The sequence below is a fragment of the Miniopterus schreibersii genome, assembly GCF_964146895.1.
Source record: "Miniopterus schreibersii genome assembly, chromosome: 1".
Lineage (NCBI taxonomy): Eukaryota > Metazoa > Chordata > Mammalia > Chiroptera > Miniopteridae > Miniopterus > Miniopterus schreibersii.
Window position 1 is genome coordinate 161,192,362 of NC_138101.1, and position 27,665 is coordinate 161,220,026.

The 27,665-nt window shown below is 45.4% G+C and overlaps 1 protein-coding gene and 1 pseudogene across 13 annotated transcripts in view; one reads left to right on the forward strand and one right to left on the reverse strand.

Annotated features, from left to right (window-relative positions):
• Window positions 1-26,680, forward strand: part of ANKDD1A (ankyrin repeat and death domain containing 1A) — a 44,578-nt gene extending 17,898 nt beyond the window's left edge. For 2 of the 12 annotated variants that reach the window (XM_081121780.1, XM_081121783.1), the window contains exons 5-15: window positions 1,119-1,223; window positions 1,901-1,999; window positions 4,126-4,224; window positions 4,779-4,877; window positions 7,147-7,245; window positions 15,625-15,723; window positions 17,223-17,321; window positions 18,278-18,373; window positions 20,718-20,922; window positions 23,038-23,169; window positions 24,608-26,679. In XM_081121780.1, coding sequence (XP_080977906.1) covers window positions 1,119-1,223; window positions 1,901-1,999; window positions 4,126-4,224; window positions 4,779-4,877; window positions 7,147-7,245; window positions 15,625-15,723; window positions 17,223-17,321; window positions 18,278-18,373; window positions 20,718-20,922; window positions 23,038-23,169; window positions 24,608-24,669 — 1,194 coding nt within the window. In that variant the 3' untranslated portion in view covers window positions 24,670-26,679. Of the gene's footprint in view, window positions 1-1,088; window positions 1,224-1,900; window positions 2,000-4,125; window positions 4,225-4,778; window positions 4,878-7,146; window positions 7,246-15,624; window positions 15,724-17,222; window positions 17,322-18,277; window positions 18,374-20,717; window positions 20,923-23,037; window positions 23,170-24,607 lie in introns of all 12 variants that reach the window. The other 10 variants (XM_081121775.1, XM_081121779.1, XM_081121782.1 and 7 more) reach the window with 7 other exon arrangements.
• LOC308564548 (nascent polypeptide-associated complex subunit alpha pseudogene) lies at window positions 8,391-11,107 on the reverse strand (annotated as a pseudogene). The gene is made up of 2 exons: window positions 11,098-11,107; window positions 8,391-9,047 (listed from the first exon to the last, which is right to left on the reverse strand). The product of its transcript is annotated as a nascent polypeptide-associated complex subunit alpha pseudogene (transcript).
• Window positions 26,681-27,665: the final 985 nt, after the last annotated feature.

The window sequence follows — 27,665 nt, forward strand, 5'->3', positions numbered from 1 at the left end:
AATTCCAAAGGTTTTAGGAGCTCTGTTCCAGGAACAGGCACAAAGACCAAATATGTATTTCTTATTATAAATCACAGTATCACTTTTGGTCAGTTAAAGTAGAGTCAGCCAGGTTTCTCCACTGTAATGTTAGCATTTTTCCGTAGTCTATTGTTAGAAACTCTTTGTGGTTTTAATTTGCATTTCAATAATGACTAATGATGTCAGATGTCTTTTCATGTCCTTATTTGACTTCCGTATGTCTTCTTTGATGTCCAAATTATTTATATATATATATATATATTTAAAATTTATTTTATTGTTGAGAATAGTACAGATGTCCCCGTTTCCCCCTTTTGCCCCCTCCACCCATCTCCCATCCCACTCCACCCCAGGCCTTCACCTGTCTATTGTCTGTGTCCAAATTATTTTTGAATTGTATTGTTTAATTTCTCATTGATGAGTTTTTAGAGTTCTTTATAAATTTTGGATGCATTTAAAATAAATTACAGCCTGGCCAGGCATGGCTCAGCGGTTGAGCATCGACCTCAGATCCAAGAGATCGAGGTTCGATACCTGGTCAGGGCACATGCCCGGATTTCGGGCTCAATTCCCAGTTGGGGGCATGTAGGAGGCCGATCAGTGAGTCTCTCTCATCATTTATGTTTCTATCTCTCTCTCCCTCTCCCTTCCTGTCTCTGAAATCAATAAAGATATATTTAAAAATAAATAATAAAATAAATTACAGACATCAATGTACTTCCCTTTAAAACTTCAGCATACATATCATTAAGTAAGGTTCAATTTTTTTACTTACATACAAGGAAATACACAAATCTTAGATTTATACCCTCTGAGACTTGACAGATGCTACTCCTTTATAACCCAAACCACTGTCAAGATGTAAAACATTGTTCTGATGCTTTTTATGAACGCTTGATTGTTGCAATCTATTGGAAAACTGGTGCTTTAAACATCCTAGCTGTAATGCAAGGCCAGTGTAGAGGCCCTGGGCTGTAAACACAGCATTTGCAAACCTCCCTCACTTAAGTTGCTTCTGGGGCCAAGAGACCTTCCTCACAGTGTGTGAGAAGGGCCTCCCTTTGCAGACTGCAGGGACCACCCTGGGCTTGTTTCAGGATGGCCTAACCTTACTGCACTGCGCAGCCCAGAAAGGCCATGTGCCGGTGCTGGTGTTCATAATGGAAGACCTGGAGGATGTGGCCCTGGACCATGCTGACAAGGTGAGAGTGCATCCATCATGCCTGTCCTTTCCATTGGGCCTGAGGTTCCTGGGGCCACTCGTGTCCATTTCTTGAATGTGTCCTTTGAGATATGGCTAGTGCAGACTGGACCCCGCTTCAGGGAGCTGCTGGTCTAGAAGGGGCATTAAGGCACAAGTGAGCAGGACACAGGCAGAAATGTGGTTCCTTCAAAGAGGCTTTGAAGGACTAGACAGGTTAGAGAAGGGAACCACTGCTTTCTGTTCCCTGGAGGAGGTGGCATTTGGTGAATGAAGTGAATTCTGTCAGTAAGATTGGAAAGCAGAGGGGCATTCCAAATGGAGGAGAGAGCATCGCTAGAGCTTTAGAGGTAGAAAAGGGCCCTTTGTGTGTGAGTTCAGATGGGTCAGAATATTGAGAGTGAGGGCTAGAGGGATTGTTGTGGTCCCTTAGGGAGATCTCGACCCCTAGCTTCAAGACTCTGTTCCCTATTCAGTTGGCAGGAGGGAGCCACAGGATGATTTCAGTGGGGGAGGGACCCACCTAGTGGGGTCTTGTTGGGAATTTCTAGGCAAGGTGTGTGGGGCGAGGGGAGGGGGGAGTGTCTAGGGCAGGAGAGGCCACTGCAAGCCCAGAGTGGTTGGGAAAATAGAAGCCAGGAGGGCAGGGCACAAGGTTCTCTCTCTTCTCCTGGTCAGCTGGGAAGGACAGCGTTTCACCGGGCTGCTGAGCATGGGCAGCTGGATGCTCTGGACTTCCTTGTGGGCTCTGGCTGTGACCACAGTGTCAAAGACAAGGTACTGTGACTGTGGGTCCCAGGGGAGGGCCAGGGTTGACTGGGTTGACGCTGGCAGCTCACCTGGGCCTGCTTCTGACTCCAACTTGCCGGAGGGGCAGGGGCCCAAAGACCAGAGTGTGTCTGCTGTTGATCAGCAGGCATTCTTTTAGCACATGTTATGGGCCAACCCTGTGCTACAGGTGAGGAGCACAAAGATGCCCAAGACATAGTTTCTTACTCAAGGAACTCAATGCCACAATCTTAGTAAAGAGCTATGATCCAATGTAGGGAGTCAGGATTAGCTGGTAGCCTTCCTTCCATCTGGCTCTCCTGCCACTGAGGCTCCTGCCCTGCCCAACCCATGCAGGATTCAGAATTCGAGTGCCCTGTTATGGGGTCCCAGCCACCTGCAGCTTCAAAGGACAGGATGTGGATGCTTATAACCCAGAAGAAGAAAGCCCTGCCCTGTGTTCATAGCCCTGCTCACTGGGGGCACATGTCTGGCTCCCCTCAGTTCATTTGCATTTCTTTGAACACGGGGACTTCACCCTGTGGCCAGATTCCCACAGCCTGCTCCCTGCTTGCTGCAGAGAACTGACTAGACCATCGCATGCACATCTGCAGAGAGGTGGGGGAGAAGCAGAACAAAACTGTTGGGATTTTTCAAACTTGATTTTTATTTTTAATATGCTATGACTGTCATCATAAAGGAAATTTAAATGTTTCATTGCTGATCCTATAAGATAGTTATAGCTGTTTTATGTGCTTGTGAATATATCATGGGTGAGCAGGGTATGTTTCTTACTCTTAAGTACTGCGTTGGCTTTGGTGTGTATGTTCACATTCTCATCGGGCCCTTTAAAGATCTATGCTTAAATGTGAATGTCCCCTCCTCACAAAGGTAATGAGACAGGCCACAGTAAAGAAGGAGCTTGAGCTAGGAGGCCCATCTGACTGGTTCAGCTAGATGTGTCCCAGGGGCCTTCGGGGTGTGAGGAATGGTCGAAGCTGCATCTGCCCTTGTGGATGCTTCTGTGTTTCCTCTGGGGTCCTTGCCAAGGTCTTCCATCTGTGGTTCCTCTTTAGGGACTTACCTTATCTCTGGTCACTTCCAGCTGTCCTCCTCTTTGTTGGGGCCCCTTCACCCTCCAGGTGTCCTCTGCAGTAAGATCCCTTTAAGGGTAACCACAGCAGGCTGCCTTTGGTGGGGTCACTGCTAACACAAAGACCATTGTACCTTTTGCCCCACCTCATGGAGCCACCTCTCTCGGCTCTGTCACCGTCACCTCTGGACTTCTCATGCGTGAGGCATCTACCAGTCCTCTGGCTCTCAAGTTCCAGGAGACAAACGTTAAGCTCTCATCATATTATTTACTTATTGAACAAACATCTATTGAGTGTCTGCTGTGTGCCCAGGTCCTATTCTAGGCACTTGGGGAAACTTCAGAGAACAAAATAGACAGAAATCCCTGCCCTGTGGTGCTTATGCTCTAACAATAGAGTCAGACAATAAACAATAAGCATAGTATATAAGTAAATTATAAAGGTATAATTTATAATTATAGTGATAAGCTACCTATCAGTACTGTGGAGAAAAAGGAAAAGAGAAGTCACTAGGATAAGGGGATCAGGAGAACAGGAGTGGGAGTTCCAGTTTTAAATTGTGTGGTCAGGGTGGGCCACATTATTGGACAAGAAGCTAATAATGTCTTGAGCAGAGACAAGGAGGTGAGTGACTGGGCCATGTGGCTGCCTGGGAGAGTCTCTGGAGTCATGACTTTGAGCAGAAGGAAGGGATGGTGATCTGCGGTCCCTGGGGAAGAACCAGCTTTAGACAGGAGCTTGGAAAGTAGGGTGGTTTTTTTTTCTCTTCTACGTATGTGTCTGCCATGAAGTGTAAGGAAAGAGAGACCAGGACTTGGCCCTTGAAAGTGCCCCGGTTATAGTTTTTGGCACAGTTCTCAGGGGCAGAATGGCTTTGACCCAGCATTCAGGACTGCAGCTTATCATAGACTTGCTCTGTGACCCTGGAGATGTCACTTTGCCTCTCTGGACCTCAGTTTCCACGTCTAAAAAATAAGGGGTGGCTCCAGCAGGTCTCCAGAGTCTGGGAAGGTCTGTAATTCTACCAGCCCCTTCTTCCAGGAGGGGAACACAGCTCTTCACCTGGCTGCTGGCAGGGGCCACCTGGCTGTGTTGCAGCAACTCGTGGACATCGGGCTGGACTTGGAGGAGAGGAATGTGGTGAGTTGCCACCTGGATGATGCACAGATGGGTGACACTCCCTTCCTTCAAGGAACCCACAGTCTGTGGTGCGTCCTGATTTTCCTTGGTAGAGGACCTAAAGCCAGGAGTTGAGGATATGTTCTTGAACTAACAGCCCACCAGGAAAAGCTAAGCAGCAGCACAAAACTCCAGGTTTAGTGGGGCACCAGGCATGGGGGATTACCAAGAAGTCATACACAGGGTGTGTGCTCACAGAAGGGAGAAGTCTCGGCGGCCAGGATGATCGGGGACGGCTTCCTGGAGTAGGAGGGATGGACAGAGAGCAGGGCGAGGCTGCGTGGAGGGCTAGGAGAACCTGAGCAGAGTGGTGGAGGAGGGGACGAATGCACCACATGCCCCTCAAAGTGAGAAAATCAGGTGTGAGGCTCAGGAACCACAAATAACCGGGTCATTGTCCTCAGTAGCAGGGCAGTGGAGAGCTCACAGAGCCCTGGAGCCTGGCATGGGGATGTCCTCTGGTCTCAGGCTCTGGCCTCAGCCTCCTGCCGTCCTCATACCTCTCTGCGTTTCAGGAAGGTCTGACTGCCCTCCACGCGGCTGCTGAAGGGATCCACCCCGACTGTGTGCAGCTCCTCCTGGCGGCTGGGAGCAGCGTGAACGCCCTCACCCAGGTAGCCAGGCTTCCCCGCGGCCTCCCGCGACTGCCATCTGCCTGGGCTACTGAGCCGGGACTGAGTCAGCAGCAGCAGGCACAGTGATTCCTGACCCTTGTGTGCACAGAGGCTACGAGGCCGTAGGCACAGCTTCTGGTCTTGGCTAGTCCACTGCTGAGCTCTTGTGATCTGGGCAGGTTACTTAACCTCGCTGAGCCTCTTTTCCCAGCTATATAATGGAGATGATATATACTCACCCTTTCACATTTCCGTGAGGATTAGACACTTAGCACAGTGCCCAGGGCATGGTAGGAGCTCAGTACCTTTTCGAGTCTTCCTATTGTTGGGCACTTGATAGTTCACAAAGTGCCTTTATAACTATTACCTCAGAAAATTGGCCCCATGTTACAAATGAGGAAACTGAAGCTTACAGAGGGCCAGTGACTTTCCCGGGTCACATGCTAAGAAACAAAGCTGAGTCGGAGAAGCCTATTGTCCTGGCTCCAGAGCTCTCGGAAGGTTTGCCCCACCCACTGGGGGGCGGGTCACCAATATGAGACCAACTTATGCAGGGGCCACACCAGTTCTCAGAGCTGGCGCCTGGGTGCGCCTTTGGGACAGGCCTCTTCTCTCCCTCATCCTTAAGTTAGCCATTAGAAACTCCCCCCATGTCCTGGAGAGAAGGATTGTGGCCTTTCTTTAGGTAGGGGGTTGGTGTTTTTGTTTTGTTTTGCTTTTTAAAAAAATATATATCTTTATTATTTTCAGAGAGAGGAAGGGAGAGGGAGAGAGAGAGTTGAAACATCAATGATGAGAGAGTCACTGATTGGCTGCCTCCTGCATGCCCCCCACTGGGGATCTAGCCTGCAACCTGAGCATGTGCCCTGACTGGGAATCGAACCACGATCTCCTGGATCCTAGGTCAATGCTCAACCCCAGCCAGGCTTGCTTTGCTTTTGCTTTTTAGATCAGTGACAGATAGTCTTTTCTTTGGCTGGTTAAATTGCTTCAGGGTCTGGTATTATTTCTTCTAAATTTTAATAGTAAGACAAAATAGTATTGACAATAAGTAATAAAATATAAATAATAGAAAAATAGCTTAAAAACAGAGGAATTAAAATGGCATGCTAAAAATATGTATTTGACATGAAAGAAACAAGTCAAAGAGAAACAGAAGAACAAGAAAGATAGACATAGAAAATAAATAGCAAAATGGCAAATGTAAATTTAATAATATCAATGTTCAACCACCCTAAGTGTGAATAATGCTTTATAAGCCACAAAACACTTAATTTACAGAACTCCCTTAGAAGGTGTGGGAGCCACTAGCCTAGGGGTATGGTGGGGGGGACACTGAGGCTCAGAGAGGGAAAGTAGCTGCCTCAGGGCTCCTAGTGTGTCCTCTTGCATTGCTCTTTAATCAGCAAGGCCCTTTCTCTGTGCCTAGCACAGTACCCAGTACTGGGAGGTTCCGTAACAGAGGAAGCAGAGGAATTTAGAGACAGAGATCACGTCCAGTGGGTGATGGTCATTGGTGGGGGGGTGCTGCCCACTCCACTGGGCCTTGTGCTCCAGCCTTGGCTCGAGGTTTCTGGCAGAGGCCATGCTCCATCTCTAAATTCCCATCCATTGAAGTGTCATGCAGCAGGGTCTCTGAGGAGGGGGCAAACCTAAAGTGATTGTATTTCCCACTGGGAGGTAGACTAGTTCCCACCTATCCCATGCCCTTAGACAGGACATTGAGAGGGTGACCAACTCGTCCTGGTTTGCCCCATATTGGCAAACTAGGAGAGTAGGTGCCTGGCACAGAGTGGAGGTACGTATATGAGATCCTTGTTGGGCTAGGAGTGGGCTCTGACCGCAGGAGAGCACTCAGAAGGCTGATCCAGATGAAGCCCTCGCTCTGGCCCTGCCAGCCCCTGCTGGGAAACCCGCTCCGGCTGGGCAGTGCGTGCCGGGTGGTGTGTGCCCTGTACTGGCAAGTCTTATTTGTTCCCTTCTTTGAAAACCATCTCTTCAGAGTCTATACTCTGCGTGTCTTTACCAGCTGAGGAATTGTGCAGCCTTTGGCCTATGTTCCAGAATTTGTGAAGAAAGCAAGGAAGGCTGAGATCGTAGCGAGCTCCTTTCACCAGTCACCAGGCCTGGGCAAGCCATTGATTTCTCCAGCCTCAGAGTTTAAGAGGGATAATAGACCCAGGTGTGGGGGGGCGGGGTTGCGAGAGAAAATGGAATAATGAATCCCCAAGTGCTCTGTAAACCCCATGTGATTCCTGTTTTCCTCTAGAAAGAGCAGAGCTGCCTCCATTATGCAGCCCTCGGAGGCTCTGAGGACGTGGCCCGGGCCCTCATCCACTCAGGGGGCTGCACCAACGTGGCTGATTATGTAAGTGTGGGGGCCTGGACTGAAGGGGGTCCCCACTGCAAAGTCTTCCATGTCCCCATTGATTTGAGTTAGGGTGGGGGCCGGGACCAGGGCAGCTGGCAGCACGTAGGAGAGTCAGATAAGGTTCTAGTGAAACAGGATTAGAAACCAAGCTTCCATTTCCTTCCAAGCAAAATGTCTCTCATTTATCCATTGGAGCTTAGTAATGATCTTATTACAGATTTAGCCTCTTGGTTCTTTACTTTCTTCCCCCGTTACGTTGCGGTACACACAGTATACCATAGACAACGGTATAACCTTGTGGTTAATCATGGACTTTGGTGTCAGACAACCTGGCTTTGAGGCCTGGCTCTGCCACTCACAAACTGAATGACCTTGGGCAAGCAGCTTTGACCTCCCTGGGCCTCTGTTTCTGTATCTATAAGTACTGTTATTATTCCCATTCCATAAATGAAGAACTGTCTATTGTTTAAATTAGAAAGAGATCATTTCATATGGCTGAAATAAATACTCTATTTACAGTTATTGTAAAAACAGTGTAACACAATTCATTGGAATATAGAGGGAAAAAAGGCATCCTTAACCCTGACACCCTAGTAAAGCGATAACTTTTCATTATTCCCTCCAGTTGCACCTCCAGCTAGAATAAATCCAGGCTAAGGCAGAATTCTGGAAGGAGGATGCTTATTTGTTTGTCCCCATCAAATGCCAGAATCTTGACTCCAGTCCAGTGGAGTCCCAGCCCAGGTACCCAATATTGCTGCAGAGTTTTCCTGGTAGACATTGTTTAGGTGCTGATCATGCTAGATGTGGTCCGGTGTCCATATCACACTTAACAGATCCTCAACTGTTGGATATTTAATTTAAGTTGGTTCTGACTTTGCCACTATAAAGAATGATTTCATGAACATCTGTATGGCATAGCTTGCATTATATATGAATTCTCCAAACAGGGTTTCTAGGTCAGGTAGTAAAAACATTTTTATGATTTTTTTTTAATCCCACAAAAAGCCATAACTTTATTAATGATAGAAGCAGTACAAATTTCAAACCAAGAGGCAATCACCCCTTGAAACACACACACACACACACACACACACACACACACACACACACACACACACACAGTCCTCATTTTCAGATAGTTACAGTGTGAATTTTATAATAGCATTTACAATATCATTACTGTTGTTCTTCAGGGCTTGGACTGACTTTGCTCTTGACACCTTTGCTTGTGACATGATCAATTCTATGTCCTTAACTCCCACACCTGTTTCATCAGCCTCTTCCTCTTCACTCTTCCCTTGGACAGTTGGAGTCTGTGTTTTCTCGAATGTCTGAGGCAGCTTCACCTTGAACTTTGAACTTCGCAGCAGCTGCTGGCAGGGCTTGCTGAGATAGGTCCTCGATCTTGGCTTCCCCCCAAACTACGTAGGTATCTGAAGCTGGGCTCTTGTCGACATCTGGCTTCGTGATGACAAAGAGGATTTTCTTAGATTTCTGGGTAGTAACCCCCGTAACCCGTCGAGGACTCAGTTTGGACATAGCTTCCCCTGCCTTCTGCTCACTCAGCTCTGCTTTGCTCTACTGACTGGCTCTTCGTCGGTTTCCGCTGCCCCTGCGCTGCCAGCGGGGCTGCTGCGTGGTCGCCTGTGTGCAATCCTGTTCCCCGAGCTCTGGTGCTGATGCATCACCGTCAGATTCTGTTCCAGACCTTGCCTCGGCCTGGGGCTGTGGCAACTCCTGCTCCGTAGGGACGGTTTCTGTGGCTTCACCGGGCCACACAAACACGGAACCGAGATCTTATGATTTGGCGCAAGTTGAATCGCTTTCCTGAAACATCACACCACATAGCTCCCAGTCATTTGTGAGTGACCTTTCACCAATATTAACCATTGTTCTATTAATTTATAGTTAAATGATTCCTTGTTACTGTTTTACTTTGAATCTCTTAGATTACTATTGACTCTGAACTTTTCCCATTAATTTTCCTAGTTTGTTCTTCTGTTGTGAGTTGTTTCTTTAGATCCTTTGTCTATATTGGTGGGGGTTTCTTTGATTGTGTTTTTAACCAGTTTTTATGAGATCATTGCTCCTGGACCATTGTTTATGTTGTTTGCTCTTACAACTTTTTGACATATTGAAGATGTAAATTTTTATGTAATCAAAGGTATTTTTGATACAAGTTTTGAATTTTAATTTAATAATCTTCTAGTTGTGATTTAATTTTTGATGTTTCTCTTTCATCCTTCTAAAAGGGACTCCTGTGGCCTTGGCCGAGTAGCTCAGTTGGTTAGAGCAATCATCCTAATACGCCAAGGTTGCAGGTTCAATCCCCAGTCAGGGCACATACAGGAATCAGCCAATGAGTACATCAGTGAGTGCATAAATAAGTGAACAATAAATCGATATTTCTTTCTCTCTCTCAAAATCAATAGGTAAAAAATAAATAAAATGTACTTTTGCTTATGGTATGATACATTATTCGATAGATTCCCCTCCAATTTTTATATATCTATCTCAAGTACATTTATTAAATAATTCTAACATTTCTTAGTGCTTTTCATTCCTTCTTTTATTACATATTTATGTATATTTTTCATATTTATATTTTGATATATGATGGACTCTATTTCTGGGTGAATGATTCTCTTTCACTAAGCGGTATGTCTAATCTTGAGCCATAAACATACTGTTTTATTGTTGCCTTATAATTTGTTTTAAAGTCATCTAAACTAGTGTCCCTTAATCATTCTTTTGTTAGTATAATCTGTTATCCTTTTATATTCTCTCTTGTTTTTTCTTCCAATTGAAATTTAAAGTAATTTTATCAGTTAAAAAATCAATTTTAAGACTTAGATTAATCACTGTACCATTATAAACTAATTGGAGATAATTAAAATTATTTTAATATTTGGCCTTCCAGTGTAGAACACAATATGCCTCTCTATATATTCAAATATTAATTTAAAGCTGCCAACAAAGTTAAACTTTAAAAATTTGTTAAATTAATAAAATATAAAAGGTTTAGAAAACAGAATAAAATCATCCTTATTCCTGCTACCCACACATACTTTTTTATTTACTCGGTGACAATCTTTTAAAAAATTACCTGCTTTAGTATAGTTAGAATGATAACGTACGTATAATTTTGTGCCCAGATAATCACGAGCATGTCCACGTTGCTACATAGCTATCGGTGATGACATTTGGTCTGATGACGGAGGTGCCATGAGTCATTAACCTCTTTATCTACAGTTTAGCGTCAGGTTTACTTGCCAGTACAAGTAGTACAGCTTCATGCATGGAACTTTTCTTCTGGAAAGATTCCCAGAAGTGGGAATTTGAGATAAAATATTGTGAACATCTTTCTAGCTCTTGGTATATAAACTGAAGCACTTCCTAAAAGCCTTGTGCCAATATGCAGAGCCCCAGCGGTGTGTGCGCTGCACTTTCTTATTGTATATTAGGTTTTACATTTTCTCCCACTTAAAGAAAAGTCCATAGTTTACATTAGAGTTCACTCGTGGTGTTGTACAGCCCATGGGTTTGGGTAAATATATAATGACATTATACTATTGTACAGAATGTGTTGATCCCCCCCCCCCACGCTGCCCAGCCTCTGGCCACCACTGCTCTTTTTACTGTCTCCATTCATAGTATTGCCTTTTTCAGACTGTCACTTAGTTGGAATCCTACAATATGCAACCTTTTCAGATTGGCTTCGTTCATGATTGGCTTGCATTTACGGTTCCTCCGTGTTTTTTAATGGCTTGGTAGCTCACTTCTTTTTAGCGCTGTGTAATATTTCATTGACTAGATAAAGCACAGTTTATTTATCCACTCACTTACTGCAGGACATCTTAGTCACTTCCAAGTTTTGGCAGTTATTAATAAGGCTGCTTTAAATACCCACATGTGGGTTTTTATGTGGCATAAATTTTGAATTATTTTGGGTAAATGCCAAGGAACATGATTGCTGGGTCATATGGTAGGAGTATGTTTAGTTTTGTAAGAAACTACCAAACTGTCTTCCAAAGTAGCTGTACATTTTACATTCCCAGTAGCAATGGATGAGAGTTCCTGTTGCTCCACATCCTTGTCAGCATTCGGTGTTGACAGTGTCCTGGCTTTTAGCCATTCTAGTAGGTGTGTACGTCACTGTGTTTTTGTGGTGCACCTCCTTACTTTCTGTTACTACAAGATGCTCCAGACTTAGCCTGTATTATTTCCTGCCCCAGTCCTAGAATCAGCCATTTCTCCAAGCAGCCCTGGTACCTATTATTGGAGAATATACACATGCTATTTTTACATAACTACATCTTTAATATATTTCCATATAAATATATATTAAAACATTCCTCATTGTTTTTTATACCTGCATAGTATTCCATTGCATGGATGGACCATAATTTTCTAAATTGTCTCCTCTATAAATGTGGATTCTAATCTTTGGCTTTTACAAACAATACTGCAACAAAAATCTGTACATATATCATTCCATATCTGTGGAAGTAAAGCTATAGAATAAATGTCTTGAAGTAGATTTGTTGGGTCAAAGGGCACATACATTTGCACTTCCTATAGGTATTGCCAAATTTTGGTCTCTATGGCCTGTATCAGTTTACACTATTTCCCCACAGCTTTGTCAACACATTTGGCAAAACTTTTGGATTTGTGCCAATCTGATGAGTGAGGAATTTTATCTTCCTGTATTATTAATTTGCATTTCTCTTAAGAGTCTTCTGTATTCCCTTTTCTATCAAATGTTTGTTCATATCCTTTGACCATTTTTCTCTTGGGTTATTTTTTATCTTGTAATGGTTTGTAGGAATCTGTTGAAGGACATTCGTGTTGTTTTCAGTTTTGGACTATTATGAATAAAGCTGCTAGGAACATTCGTGTACAGGTTTTTGTATGAACATAAGTTTTCATTTCTCTGGGATAAATGCCAAGCATGCAATTGCTGGGTCCTATGGTAATAGCATATTTAGTTTTATAAACAATTCCAAAACTGTTTTTGCAGAGCAGCTATATCATTTTATATTCCCACCAGCAATGTATGAGTGATCCAGTTCCTCCACAGCCTTGACATTTGTTGTTGTTACTATTTTTTTATTTTAGCTATTCTGGTAGGTGTGTAGTGACGTCTCATTGTGGTTTTAACTGCACTTCTCTAGTCGCTAATGATGTTGAACATCTTTTCAGGCGCTTATTCGACATCGGTATATCCTCTTCGGAAATGTCTAGTCATATGTCTTTGCCCATTTTCCAAATATTTTTTCTACTGTAGAGTTAAAGAGGTGTTCTTTGTATATTTTAGAAATAGCCTTTGTAAGCTATGTGATTTGCAAATATTTTCTCTTGCCTGTAGCTTGTCTTTTCATCCTCTTAATAGGATCTTCTGCAGATTAAAAAAAATTAGTTTGATAAGGTCAATTTATCAATATTTTTCTTCTATGGATCATATTTTTGGTGTCAAGTCTAAGAACCCTGACTAGTCCTAGATCCTGAAGTTTTCCTCCTAGGTTTTTTTCAAAAAGTTTTACATTTTGAGTTAATTTTGTATAAGGTGTGAGGTTTCAGTCAAGTCTCCCCCCCCCCCCCCCCCCCCGCAGAGGTCCAATTGTTCTAGCACCATTTGTTGAAAAGGCCATCTAACCTTTCTTCATTGAGTTGCTTTTGCACCTTTGTTAAAAATCAGTTGGCTGCCCTCCCCTTGCTGGTTTGGCTCGGTGGTTAGAGTGTCGGCCCTTGGACTGTAAAGTCCCGGGTTCGGTTCTGGCCAAGGGCACGTACCTCGGTTGCAGGCTCCATCCCTGGCCCTGGTCGGGAGTGTGGGGAGGCAACCAATTGGTGTCTCTCTCACATCAATGTTTTTTTCTCTCTCCCTTCCACTCTCTGTGAAAAGCAATGGAAAAAATATCCTCTGGTGAGGATTAAAAAGAAAAATTTAAAAAAATCAGTTGGCTATATTTGTGTGGGTCTTCCCCCTTTTCTTAGCATACTGTTCACACTGTTCTGCAGTTTTTAATAAACGTTTATATTAGAATATATTTAGTTTTACATAAAAGTTATAAATGTAGCACAGAGAGTTCTCATATACCCCACACCTAGTTCCCCTATCTCTACCATCTTACATTAGGATGGTATATGGGTCACAATTAATGAACCAGTGTCAATACATTATTATTACCTAAATCCATACTTTTTTGAGATTCCTTAGTTTCTACCTCCTGTCCTTCTTCTGTTCCAGGATCCCATGCAGGAGACCACATCATGTTTTGTTTTTTTAATCCTCACCCGAGGATATTTTTTCCATATTTTTGCTTTTCAAAGAAAGTGGAAGGGGAAGAGGAAAGGAGAAAGAGGGGAGAGAGAGAGAAACAGAAACATCAACGTGAGAGAGACACATTCATTGGTCGCCTCCCGCTCCAGTGCCAACCGGGGCTGGGGATAGAGCCTGCAACTGAGGTACGTGCCCTTGGCTGGAATCGAACCCAGGACCCTCAGTCCACGGGCCGACGCTCTAATCACTGAGCCAAACTGGCTAGGGCCACATCACATTTAATTGCCATGTCTTCTTAGGCTGCTCTTGGCTGGGATAGTTTTCCAGACTTCCATTGTCTTTGATGACCTTGACAGTTTTGAGTAGTACTTAGGCATCTTGTAGAATGTGTCCCCCTTGGGGTTTGTCTGAATTTTCTCTCATGATTAGACTGGGGTTACTAGTTTTTGAGAGGAAGGTCACAGAGATAGAGTCTTTTTCATCACCCCAAGTTCAGGGTACCTGCCATCAATATGATCTGTCACTATTGATATTGGCCTTGATCACCTGGCTGAGGGAGTGTTTATCAGGTTTCTCTGTTATAAGGTTACTCTTTTTCCCCTTCCCATACTGTGCTTTTTGAAAGAAATTCACCATGCAAAGCCCACATTGAAGGAACGGGGAGTTTTATGTTCCACCCCCTCCAGGGCAAAATAGCTACAGAAATTATTTGGAATCCTCCTGAGTGGGAGGTTTGTTTATTCTCCATTTACTTATTAATTCAATCAATCATTTCATATCAGTATGGACTCATATTTATTTCATACTTGGGATTATAATCCGATACTACTTTATTTCGTTGCTCGAATGTTTCAGCTTTGACCATTGGGGGCCCTTCAGTTGGCTCCTGTGTCCCTTGACGTGGCCTCATCACTGTGGGTTTGTTTCTTTAACAGACTTTACTTTTAGAGCAGTTTTAGGTTCACAGCAAAACTGAGCAGAAGGTAGAGATTTCTCATGCTCACTCGCCCCCACATTCATAGCCTTCCTTATTATCAACGCCACCCACCAGAGAGCTACATTTATTACAATTACTTGGGTGTTTTTATCTTCTATATGATTTTTAAATTAATTCTGTGTTTTTTGGGAGAGAGACTGTAATAACCATTTTAACTTGTCTAGGTTAAAACAATCACATTGCTTACAAATAATGGAATCATTAAAATCTTTTGTAATATTTATAAACCTTTCTCCCCCCCGTCCTAAACTAGTATCATCAGTAGTGCGCATTCTTGTTGTATGTGTGTGTGTTCTGATTTGTAACCTTGTTATACTCAATATGTGAGGGTGTTTTTCCACAATCAATATAGATCTATACTATCAATTTTACTGGCTTTGTACTGTTGCACAGTATGTGTGTCACTCGGTCACCTAGAAAAGGGGATACTGTGGCAGTATCTTCACTTTGTCAAGCGGTCAGGGGTCACAGGGGACCGTAGGGAAGGGAGTCCTCCAGCCTCGAGCGAAGCTTTGGATGAGTGCTGTTGGACTTGGAGTGAGATCTGTGTTCTGGTCGCAGCCGGCTCCCTCATTCATTCGTGTCACACATGAATAGGTATCAGCGTCTACCTAGGTGCCGGGGTTGGACGTTCAGTAACACAAGGCATCTATTAGCTCTGTGTCCTTTGGCAAGTCACGTACGTTTTCTGAACCTCAGTGTTTCCATTTGTAAGATGAAAATACTAATAAATACCATCCCTATATACTTTCTAGGTTCATGTGTAGGTTAAATGGGATATTAGAGAACATTAAGGTGTTGTTTCTAGAAGGGACCTTAGCAAACGTCACTTGCCAGATGCAAAGCAGAGAAGGAAAATGAGTTGGCCAAAGTCACATAGTGAGTTCCTGGCATAGCAAAGTCTCAAACTTGAGTCTTCAGGAACCCACCCACCTTGAGGTTCAGTTTTTAGACCCCAGGGGTTCAGGCTTTGGGGCTGTAAGTGCCTCAGGCCAGCCACCACACCCAGAAGCGCTCTCATCCCCCAGCACCCACCTGCAGCTGGGCAGTCCTGAGGGACCCATCAACTGATTTGTGTCTCCCTCACCCCCAGCAGGGAGCCTCTCCAATGCACCTCGCTGTGAGGCACAACTTCCCCGCCCTGGTTCAGCTCCTCATTGACGCTGGCAGTGACCTGGATGCCACAGACAAAGTAAGTGGCTGCAGAAACCCCTTGGTTCCCACAGAACCTCTGGGCGCCTCCCCAGGCTGGCTGGGCTCTGCAGCTGTCTAACCAGCACGGCCCCAGCTGAGGAGTTGCTTCCATCCGTAGCTTGTAAAAAGCTGTTTGAATATTTGTTGAAGGTCACGTAATTTTTATTAACCAGTCCCTCCCTATTTTGAACATTTTGGTTTCCAGGTTTTTGCAGTGATATATATAACACTGCAGTTAACACATTCCTACATTCAACCTTTTCGTTTTCATTGATTTTTTCCTCCCTTAGAGAGAATTCCCAGGGCAGGGGTGGCTGGGGTAGTCTTGTGTAGTAACAAGAGGCTTCCAAGTCCCAAGGTTGTGATCAGTCAGGAGCCCTTTTAAGTCCCTGTCCCCACAATCCACCTCCTAACCATACACTCCTCGGTGCCAGCACACACAACCACTGGGGGTTCAGTTTGGCAGGATATAGCACATACCGTTAAAATGGTCAGTATTTTTACATCTGAGAATTGAACTTCAAGAAATACATTAAGAACTCATGCACAAAGATATTCACTGCAGCATTATTGATCAGTTTTCAGTTTGAAAATGGCCCAAATAGTTAATAATAGAGTGGTTGGGTAAATTATAGTACTGACATAGACTATTATGGAGCTATTAAAAATTGTGTTTGCCTTGCTGGTGTGGCTCAGTTGGTTGGAGAGTTTCGTGTACACCGAAAGGTTTCAGGTTTGATTCCTGGTCAGGGCACATACCTAGGTTTTGGGTTGGGTCCCCGGACAGGGCATGTATAAGAAGCAGCCAGCCGATGGATGTTTCTCTCTCACATTGATGTTTCTCTCTCTTTCTAACCCCCCACCTCCCTTCATCTAAAATCAATAAACATATCCTCAGGTGGGGATTTAAAAAAAAGATATTGTTGTTAATATGTGTAAAGAGTTATGTTAGGTATAAAAATAGGTGCAAAATGTACATATTCAGGATCTCAAATATGTAAAGCCAACAAACTAAGAACATTCTGCATTTAAAAAAAAAGACTAGAATAAATATCATTATAGAGGTTGACTTAGGTGGGCTAGTGAGTGGTATTTTTTTGTTCTTTTTCCTTTTTTATTTTTATCAACTTTTCTCTGGTATTATGTTCATGATTAAACCCAGTTTACCCTCCCTCATAACTTCTTAGAGAAACTTTAAGGCCCAGTTGGGAGTGTGCCCACCTTGGTGCATCCTGGCGTTAAGCACAGGCCACTTCTACATGCTCTTCTTTTTTTAAAAAATATATCTTTATTGATTTCAGAGAGAGGAAAGGAGAGGGGGAGAGAGAGAAACATCAATGATGAGAGAGTCATTGATTGAGCCCGCAACCCGGGCATGTGCCCTGACCGGGAATCGAACCCCTATCACCTGGATCCTAGTTCGATGCTCAACCGCTGAGCCACACCTGGCCGGGCTACATGCTCTTCTTTTCCCTGCCCCCTTGGCTTCTCTTCCAGAGGCAGCAGACGCCCCTCCACCTTGCTGCGGAGCACGCTTGGCAGGACATAGCAGAGATGCTCCTGGTTGCAGGGGTTAACTTAAACCTGAGAGATAAGGTACCTCTACTCACACCAGCCTCCCTTTCAAGTTGTCATGGCTCCCTCTTTGCCAGAGACCCTGCTGCAAATGCCACCACCTTTCAGTGTGTTCAAGGCTTCCCCTTTAGAGACCACCTCAAATGCATCCTCCTCCAGGAAGCCTTCCTGCACCACCACCTTCCCCTGCCTTCACTGAGGGCCCTCAGCACTTGGCCCTCACCTTTCCTGGTCTAGGCCTAAGATATGGTTATCTTCAGTTTCATGGCCCCCATCAGACTCCGAGCACTGTGAGTCACCTGGTGGGTAGGGGGAAGCTTCTCAGCACATCCTGCCTCTGGGGTGACTACGTCCTTAGTGTCTGGAGGTCTGAGAAGAGTGAAGACTTAGTATGAGGCTTGTGAGGGGAAGGGTATTTGCACATGTAGCCCAGCAGGGCCCTTGGGATGGTGTGGGGAGGATTGGAGGCAGGACCAGGCTCTGAGGCTGGACATGGAAGGGGGTCCCTGCTTTCAGCTGGGCCCCAGAGCAGCTGGCCAAACTTCCCATCTCTGCACAGCTTCCTTGGGGTGGTTGAGGCCAGCACTGTGCGAGAGGCCTGGATCAAAGGGCTGGGAGCCTAGGAGGAGGTGGGCAAAGGTGACACTGAGCCCAAGCCCCTTCTCTGGGCTCTGGTTTCATCTGAGAAATGGGGCTGTTTCATAGGTGGTGTTGAAGTTATGTAGGCTGAGTTTCATAAACTAAGGCTTCCTAAATTCTAAAGAACACAGAAGGTGGTGGCCAGAATTATTATTATTGCCTTATTCTAACTGTGACTTTTCCTCCTCCCTGGTCATGACCAAAAAGCCTTCTTACTCTCCAGTGTAGATGGCTGGAACCCGCTTTCTTTGGGCAGCAGGGTTTGTAGTCAGTGCTAGAGGCGACTTCAGGCCCCTCCTGTGGGAACTCTGGCTTCCCTTCTCGCTCCTCCCTTGCAGCAGGGGAAAACTGCCCTGGCTGTGGCCGCCCGCAGCAACCACGTCGGCCTGGTGGACATGATCATAAAAGCCGACCGCTTCTACAGATGGGAGAAGGTACCGGGCCCTGCGCTTGCTCTCGCCACGCTGGGAAGGGAGCGAACTTGGCTCCGGGTGGAGCTGGCTTTGACCAATCCAGGGGCCCCTCAGTGTCCAAGGGGGCGATGATCCCTGCCTTACCTACCCCCAGGGCTGTTTGTGAGGGCCTGGAGATGGGGCGCATCCATGCCAGTGCAGAGAGACTGCCGGACGCTGCAGTCGCTCCTGGTTGAGGGATGCATGCATGCATGCGCGGGTAAAGGGGTGGCGAGTTGGTTCCAGCTCACCGCCATCTCCAGGTGATTGGAATCACTGCCTGGGGTGTTGTATTCAGGCGACTTTCTCTGTGGACGAAAGTGTGTTGGGAGCGATTAGTGATGTCTGCTGTGGAACTGGGAAAGGAGAGTGGCTGATGGAAGGCCAGCCACTTGCTGTTCTTGTTGTCAGCAAATGGGGGTGGGTAGGGAGTTTCTTGTTGTCTTTGAGGGTGGCTTATATACACAGAAAATAATTTTTTACATTTACTTGAGTTTTAAAAATTAATACTACTCTCATTACAAATTTAAAAACTAATTTTCCTTAAACTTTTTAATTCATTTTATAAATCTCATTATTCTATGTATACAACCTAGTAAATTTTAACAACCACTTTTAAAGAAGTTTTAAAAAAAAAAGTTTTTATTGATTTTAGAGAGAGAGGAAGGGAGATGGAGAGAGTGAAACATCCATCAGCTGCCTCCTGCCCACCCCCTTCTGGGAATCAAGCCTGAAACCCAGGCATGTGCCCTGACTGGGGATCAACCAGTGACCCCTTGGTGCATGGGGTGACGTCCAACCAACTGAGTCACACTGGCCAGGGTTCAAAGAAACCTTTTGATTAGTGTTTGGCCTCATGTATAAATTTAGTTCGTAAAACCACCATGAACATTTTAAACCAAATGAATAAATTTAATATAATAGATTTTCTTTTTAAGTGCTTCAAATGCTTCCAAAATTTTAAAATTATCCCAGTAAACACAATAAATTAAACCTATAAATAAAATGAATTTAATTCAAATATTTTAAACATTCCAATATTGTTTACAAACTTAGTAAACTTCTCTACACCTCTCAAATGAAAAATCACTATTCCCAGATCCATTGGTGGGTAACCAGTTTCAAGAGGAATCATGAGATATTCTTTTTCACTGACATGCAAGAGTCTCATAAACATTACAACCTCTTTACAGCAGATGACTCCTAAATGTAACCCCAAGATATTAATACGAAGGATTTAATGAAATGATTCATTTCTGTGCTTAATTCTAACCCATGTCACTCTTCAAAAGTTCTCAACACTAGGGCAGAGGTGCAGTTAGGATCACAAATTGCCCCTTCCTACCTCCAGGCCAATTCAGTCAGAATCTCTGATCTGGGGACTAAGCATCAGTAGTTCTTAAAGCTCCCAGATGATCCCAATGCACAGATGTGGCTGAGAACACGGCTCTAAGGAAACAGTTTTTACCACCCAGGTGAGACTCCTATGTCCTCACCTCACAAGTGACTGGCCAGACACTTGACCAGGATGTAACATGCAGACATCAGAGTGATTTTTCTCCTGTCAGCTTTTAAAAAAAATGTTTTTATTGATTTCAGAGAGAGGAAAGGAAAGAGAGATAGAAACATCAGTGTTGAGAGAGAGTCATTGATCGGCTGTCTCCTGCATGTCCCCTGCTGGGGATCAAGCCCGAAACCCGGGCATGTGCCCTGACTGGAATCGAACCGTGATCTCCTGGATCATAGGTTGATGCTCAATGTCTGAGCCACACCGGCCAGGCACTGTGATCTTTTTAACAACTAGAACTCTGCATCCACTTTCTTTAGCGAGATTTACTGAGCCTTTGTGGGTTTAATTTATGCTATTACATCATTCTTTTATAACCTCTCATTTTGTTACCTGCTTTGCATAGAATTCTGTAACCTTACCCTTTACTACTTGTTGGGGTTTGGCAAGTCCAGTGCCTTGTTCTTGGTTTTACCCACAACTGCTGAGTCACTCTACTGACACCTGTACTATATAAAAACACAGAGAAAAGAGAGGAATTGGGAAGCCTTCATGCAAGAGGTGGCATTTGGGTCTTCTGACTATGGCATAGGAGTTGAGGACAGGGAGGTGAGGAAAGGAATCCTGGATGGAGGAACAGTGTGAGCTGCTTGGGTTCCAGAGGTCAAGGCAAGCATAGAGGCAGAAACCAGAGTAGTAGACAGTAAGCCCCAGGCCGGTGATGATGCCAATTCCCAGTTCCCAGTCCAGGATCACGAGGGAGAGCCTGGCAGGGACTTCCCCCAAATGGCTGCTGCACTTTTGGGATCTGCCCCACAGGACCACCTCTCACTCAGGGACCCCAGTGATCCCTCTGGGAAGAGTTTGACCTTCAAGCAAGACCATCAGCAGGAAACGCAGCAGTTTCGCTCTGTGCTGTGGCGCCTGGCCTCCAGGTACCTGCGACCCAACGAGTGGAAGAAGCTTGCATATTGCTGGGAGTTCACTGAGGCCCACGTCCATGCCATCGAGCAACAGTGGACAGGTACCGCCTTGCCTTGGCACCCCAGAGCAACCAGCAGGCAAAGGGGCAGGGGCACTTGAGGTGTGTTCAGTTTTCCGTGCTTCTGGGGGGAAGCTTGTGCAACCACAGCCCAGCCACAGGAAGCCACGTGCCATTTCCAGCACACCGCGTGTTTTTTCGCTCCTCCAGGCCTTTGCACAGGCTGTGCCCTCCGCCTTCCCCTCCCCATTGTCCTGTGAACCTCACATTCTTCATGCATCAGCCGGAGCTGACACCCATCGTTCATATAGGAAACTAAGGGCACTCCCAGCAAAAAGAAGGGGAGCTGCTGTCGCCACTGTTATTTAACATCTATTTGGAAATTTTGGCCCCGGTACTAGGCATGAAAACAGAATTGGAAATGAGTGCAAATATTGGAAAGGAAGAGAGAGATTTATTAATTTCAGATGCTATAATTACATACCCAGGAAGTACAGAAGATTCACTGAAAAACTCTTTGAATAAAATAATTCAATGAAATGGCTAAATATATGATAAAATATACAAACACCAGAGTATTCCTATGTACCATGGATAAGTGGGCAAAATATATAGAGGCTTTTTTTAAAGAAAAATATATCTTTATTGATTTCAGAGAGAGAAAGGGAGAGGGGGGGAGAGAGAGAAACATCAATGATGAGAGGGTCATTGATCGGCTGCCTCCTGCACGCCCCCTGCTGGGGATCGAGCCCGCAACCCAGGCATGCGCCCTGACCGGGAATCGAACTGTGATCTCCTGGATCCTAGGTTTATGCTCAGCCGCTGAGCCACACCCGGCCGGGCCTCGGAGGCATTTTAAAAAAGATACTACTTTTACAATAGTGTGTGTTCATAAAAAGAAATATGAATGACATATGAGTAAAACAACACAAATTAATTGGACCATAAAAGAAAACTTGGGTAAATGGAATGACATTTTGTATTCCCAGCTGGAAAAAGTATCACGTAGATATCAGTTTTTCCCAAATTATATTAAAAGTTTGATCCAGTTTTAATCAAATGAATACAGGTTTTTGAAGCTTGACTGAAGGATTCTCTAGTTCACACGAAAGAATAAAGAGGGAGGTGGCTCTAACCCAACCAGACTCAATAGTTTATAAAGCTAAAATAATTAATATAGAGAGACACCTGACACAAAAACATGCAAACCAATTAGTGGAAGAGAACAGGGTGTTCAAAAGTCAACTCTACTACAGATAAGAACTTCCATAGATGATAGAGGAACCCTGGGGGCAAAGGCTAGTGAATAAACGGGTTGAATGAAGCTGCCACACCAGGGCAGCACCATGAAGCGCCTGCCTTGGGCCCACAGAGGGCCCGAAAGTCAGGCGCAGTGGAAGGACTGGCCCGGACCCGGTGGCTGTGTCCCCCATCGCTGTGCCTGAGCGTGTGCGTTCCCAGCTCGGGGAGCAGACTAGTCACAGAGTTTTAGTAACAGGTTAACCCCGCCACTGGCACTGAAGAGTGTGAACACTTATTTTCTAAACGTGGTTGTCCTTTGTAACCACCTGGGAAGCTTTATCACCGCCCAGCGCCTAGGCTGCCCCCAGACCCAAGTTTGTTGGAATCTCTAGGGCGGGGGGGACCTAGGTGTCAGTGTTTCCTAAAACTTCCCAGGTGTTCCCAATGAGCACTTACGCTGGAGAATCACTGGTGCAGGGGAAAGAACGTGGCCAGCTCCGCCTCTGACTAAGCTGCCTTCTCCTCTGTAGGTTAGGGCCACGAGCATGCAAGGCACAGATTACTGAGCAGCCAGAGACAAGCGAACAGGCATGTGCCACATGTGTCACGGTGCCACAGCCAGTGCCAATTCTTTCTCTCCTAAGAGTGACACCAACAGCATGTGTGGTGGATGCTCAGGAGAAAGCTTGGGCTGGAGAGGTTTGAGGGTCCCCAGTACAAAACCTCCCCCCGCACCCCACATGAGGCTGCTCTGCCCCTCTCCTCCCCATCGCTGGGCTGAACTCTGCTTGAGCACAGAGAGGGGCCCGGTGTTCGGGAGGCAGGTCAGGGCGGCATAGACACAGGCTTAGCCCTGGCTCATGCTAAGCGGCCAGGTTGGCCCTTCCTTTCCTCTTTCTCCTTCATGGTCCTCAGGCACCAAGAGCTACCAGGAGCATGGCCACCGGATGCTGCTCATCTGGCTGCATGGCGTGGCCACGGCGGGAGAGAACCCCAGCAAAGTGCTCTTCGAGGGCCTCGTAGCCATTGGCAGGAGGGACCTGGCTGGTAAGAGCATCCCCTGCCCAGCTCCTGCTCAGGGCGGCGCAGGGCCCCCGCTGGAATGCGGCAGAGCCTCCCAAGAGTGCTCAAACCACAGTGCCGCGGTGCTGGCTCTGAGCCCCGCCGCTTTCTGGAGCTCAAGCCGAGCCTTGAGCAAATCACAGTGCCTCCTGGCCCTGGTCTCCCCATCTGTGCAAAGAGGGTGTTGGCCCAGGTTATCCCTAGGATGTTCACAGCCCCAAAGCCAGTGACACTACAGTCTCTTCCTCCCCAGCCCTCTGTACTTTGATTTTTTTTTTTCTTTTTTTTTCAGTTTGGATAAAGCTGGAACAGCCTGCAGAGGCCTTTTTCACAAACATAAGACATATGGGCCAGAACTGGCTTAATATGAGTGGAGCCAGTCAGATCTCAAAATTTCCAAGGCCATCACAACTTTTGAATTCTAGCTATTAAACAAAAAGAATGAAATAAATGGATTTTGTAAATGGAAAAAAAAGAAAGGTAGAGAGAGAGAGAAAGAGAGAGAGAGAGAGAAAGAAAAGAAAAAGAAAGGAAGAAAGGAAGGAAGGAAGGAAGGGAAAGAAAGAGAGAGAGAGAGAGAGAGAGAGAGAGAGAGAGGAAAGAAAGAAAGAAAGAAAGAAAGAAAGAAAGAAAGAAAGAAAGAAAGAAAGAAAGAAAGAAAGAAAGAAAGAGGAAAGAGGGAGAGGGAGAGGGAGAGAGAGAGAGAGAGAGAGAGAGAGAGAGAGAGAGAGAGAGAGAGAGAGAGAGAGAAAGAAAGAAAGAAAGAAAGAAAGAAAGAAAGAAAGAAAGAAAGAAAGAAAGAAAGAAAGAAAGAAAGGAAAGAAAGAAAGAAAGAAAGAAAGAAAGAAAGAAAGAAAGAAAGAAAGAAAGAGAGAAAGAAAGAAAGAAAGAAAGAAGGAAAGAAAGAAAGAAAGAAAGAAAGAAGGAAAGAAAGAAAGAAAGAAGAAAGAATTGTCAGTCCCGAAAGCTGGGTTGATATTCAGGGCATCCCATGGAACCATCAGGCAAGAGGGATACGAGGTTCTAGGACTAATCCCTCATTAGAAACAAGGTCAGCTCATGATGAAAAAGCCTTGAACATCCTAATGTCATTGGCGTGGCGCAGGATGAGATACCAGGCAGTCCCCAGTAGTAAGGGCGGCTACATTAGTCATATGGCAACAAGGAAGAACACTGAGAGCATGTCACTGAGGGAAGAGGAAAGCCCCTGGCGTGCTGGCTATTTCACAGCTGCCAGCAAGCTAGGAAAACAGCCATTTCAGGGGGGAGGAATTGGGTGTAACTTTTTTCTCTTTCCAAAATGTTAAATATTATTGTTGCTTCTTTTTTAAACACAAATTCTGGCAGCTAGTTAAAACCTAAAACCAGCCCTGTGAGGCAGAGCTTAGGCAACATGAAGCAACAGGAGTCTTGTGTTTTGCAGAAAGCATCAGGAAGAAAGTAAATGCTGACCCGAGTGCCCCCAGGAGGTGCACAGCCATGTAACCAGAGGGGCTGGACCTTCAAGAGCCTGGGACCTCAGAGGGGGGCCACTGAACAGAAGACGACCACCATTTAAGGGCTTTAAAAAAATCACTGTTAACAAACCTTCAGCTGCTTTTACTGAAATGCACAGTCATACAAGGCCAGCAGGCAAATGTTTGCAATTTCTTTCACAGTGATTGGCCCAGGAGCCTGTCTCAGGTTTTGCAGGTAATCCCTTCCTATAGGTATGGTCCTCTGCAGGTAATCCCTTCCCATGGGTATGGTCCTTTGCATCTCTCAGCTCACTTTCATCTCCATTATCAGAGCCTCAAAGGGTGCAGGGGGCTCAGGCTAGATAAGCAGCTAACCAGGCAGTGAGGTCAGGTGGCAAACCCAGCGTTCCCGTCTCTCCAACCTGGGGCAGGGCTCCATCCGTCACTTACAAAATGGACCGCCCTTAACTCGTTCACTGGCTTTTAGTGATGCTGTGCTTACTCCACAGCTGTTTCTGTTCCCAAGCTTATTTGTACACTTTGACAGTTCCAAGAAGCATACACTCTCACTTTTTCCCTCTTGTTTAAATTTTTTTTTAAGTTTTATAACTTTTTTGAAATCGTTTCAGACTTAGAAAAATGTTGCAGAAATAATACAAAGAATTTCCAAACACTCTTCACAGTACAGCTTCCCCAAGTATTCACATCTTACATAACAGAGGATAATTTCCAAACCCAAGAAATGAACACTGATACAATACTGTCAGCTTATCTTCAGACCTTAGTCATTTTAGCCATTCATGTCCTTTTCCTGGACCAGGATCCAGTCCAGGATCACACCTTCCATTAGCTGTCATTCTCATTTTTATAGCCCCATACAAAGCCTCAGTTCTCGGGAGCAGCTCTATTCAACCAAACTTTCTGCGCCGATGGGAATGTTCTGGATCTGTGCTACATAGTATGTTTGCCACTAGCTACCTGTGGCTATTAAGTACTTGAATTGTGGCAAGTGGAACTGAGGAACTGAGTTTTACATTTTATTTCATTTTAATTATTTGAAATTTAAATAGATACCTGTGGCAAGTGGCAGCCGTATTGGACAGCACAGCTGGTCTGGAGTTTCACTTTTAGGTGACATGCAAGTGCCAGTTATTGTGCAGCTCGGCCACACCAATCCGAGTGTGGTTCCAGGGAAATGCAACTTCGGAAGCTTCACGGTTTCACAGCATGTGAAGGTACCTGTGCTGGAAGCCTGGAAGTTCTGCCTGCCAGCTGTTTCTAATTCGAGCTCTCTGGCATATGGCACAGATGGCGATGGCCAGTGGGGAGCCCACATCTTAGAAAAACTCACAGAGTTTCCCATTGGGCCTGAGTCCTGGGAAGGAGATAGAATAAAAACTGTTGGAGCTGAAAGGGGTTTCAGCTATTACACATGGCTGGTGGGAGTTCACAATGGTACCATCCTCCGAAAAGCATGTGGCTTTATCTACCAAAATTATAGGTACATTTCCCCTGTGACCTGGCAATCCCACATCTGGGAATTGACCCTACAGATAAACCTGCAAACCTCATACTAACACTAATGCAAGTTAACACGGGAAACTGTGCTGTGGAGAGGGGTATATGGGAACTCCATACTATCTGCTGTTTTTTAAAACTTTTTAAAAATAAAGTCTATTCATAAACATATACACACAAACTAAAACTTTTGAAAAGAAAGAGAGGCTTTGAAACCAGCCCATTTTACAGGCATAACTTGATGATCTGAGAGGTGTGTCTTGCCTGAGACCTCGAAGTTCACATGAAGTCAGACCCAGCATAGCGCAGCCTCTGTGCATGTGGCACCCGTTCTCTGCACGTGCTGTGTGGAGGTGGAAAACCCTCCTCTTCCATCTTCCATTTGGGAAAGGTGTTTTGTACCACATGGGACTTGAATATTTTATCTGGATGAATTTTGCACAATGAATTTTGTATTTTTTTTGAGAAAAACAGCAAGTTCTTAAAATAAAATTGAAATGTTGAAATAGTTCTCAAATTCAATACTTGTTTCTTTTATTTGGGAGATCTATGGCAAAATCTCAAACCAAACCAGGATTGGTTCTGTGTAACCACAACCGTTCAACTCACTATCAGCAGTCAGTGCCTGGCAGTCTGCTGGGAGCTGGGGAGTGGAGCTGAGCAACTTAGTCTGGGTGGTGGAGGGGCTCAGATACCAATAATGTAATATAATGTGGTTGGTGCTGTAATGGGTGTATGTAGAGAACTGTGGGATTTATTCTTCCTTGGAGAAGGTAAGGGGGAGGAAGGTGAGAGGCTCACAGAGAAGACAGAAGTGAGCAAAGCACATTCCAAGCAAACAGGAATCTATTTAGTGGCACGGAGGTGCAGAGATGCATCTGGAGAACGGTGTGGCTGGAGCACAGGAAGCATGGAAGGAAGAGGAGAGATGAGCTGGAGGGGCAGGAGGGCTGTGAGGGGCCGGGTGTGCAGAGGGGTGGGCCTTTTCAGCCCTCTGTTGAGACTATTCCAGTGGGCACTAGTTGTCCCAGAGCCCCCCCACCCTGTCAGCCTGCGTCACAGATGCCCAATCTGTCTTCCTTCCATAACCTTCCTTCCTTTGATCCTTGATAAACATCTTGCACCCAAAGTTTCATCTCAGCATCTGCTTCAGTCTGAGACCTGGGGGTGGAGGTGTGGGGAGGGGGTCCAACATGGCTGAGTGGAACAGTGGTGCTGGGAACTGAGGTGATGGGGTTTGGGAGAGAAGAGACAGGTTTGGGCAGTGGGGACATGAGTGGCTTTTGCCAGTAGAGTCTGGGGTGCCTGCAGCCTGGTCTGGGCGGTGGAGGGGCCTAACAGGTAGACATTCAAGGCCAGCACCTGAACTTGGTCAGGGCTAGAAATGACAGTCATCAGGGTGTAGAGCCAGGGAGCAGCTAAAGCTGTTGAGGGCCCTGACTCACAAAGGGAGAATTTGAAAAGAAAGTGGAGGGCAGTCCTAGTTCATTACTGCACCAGGTGAGG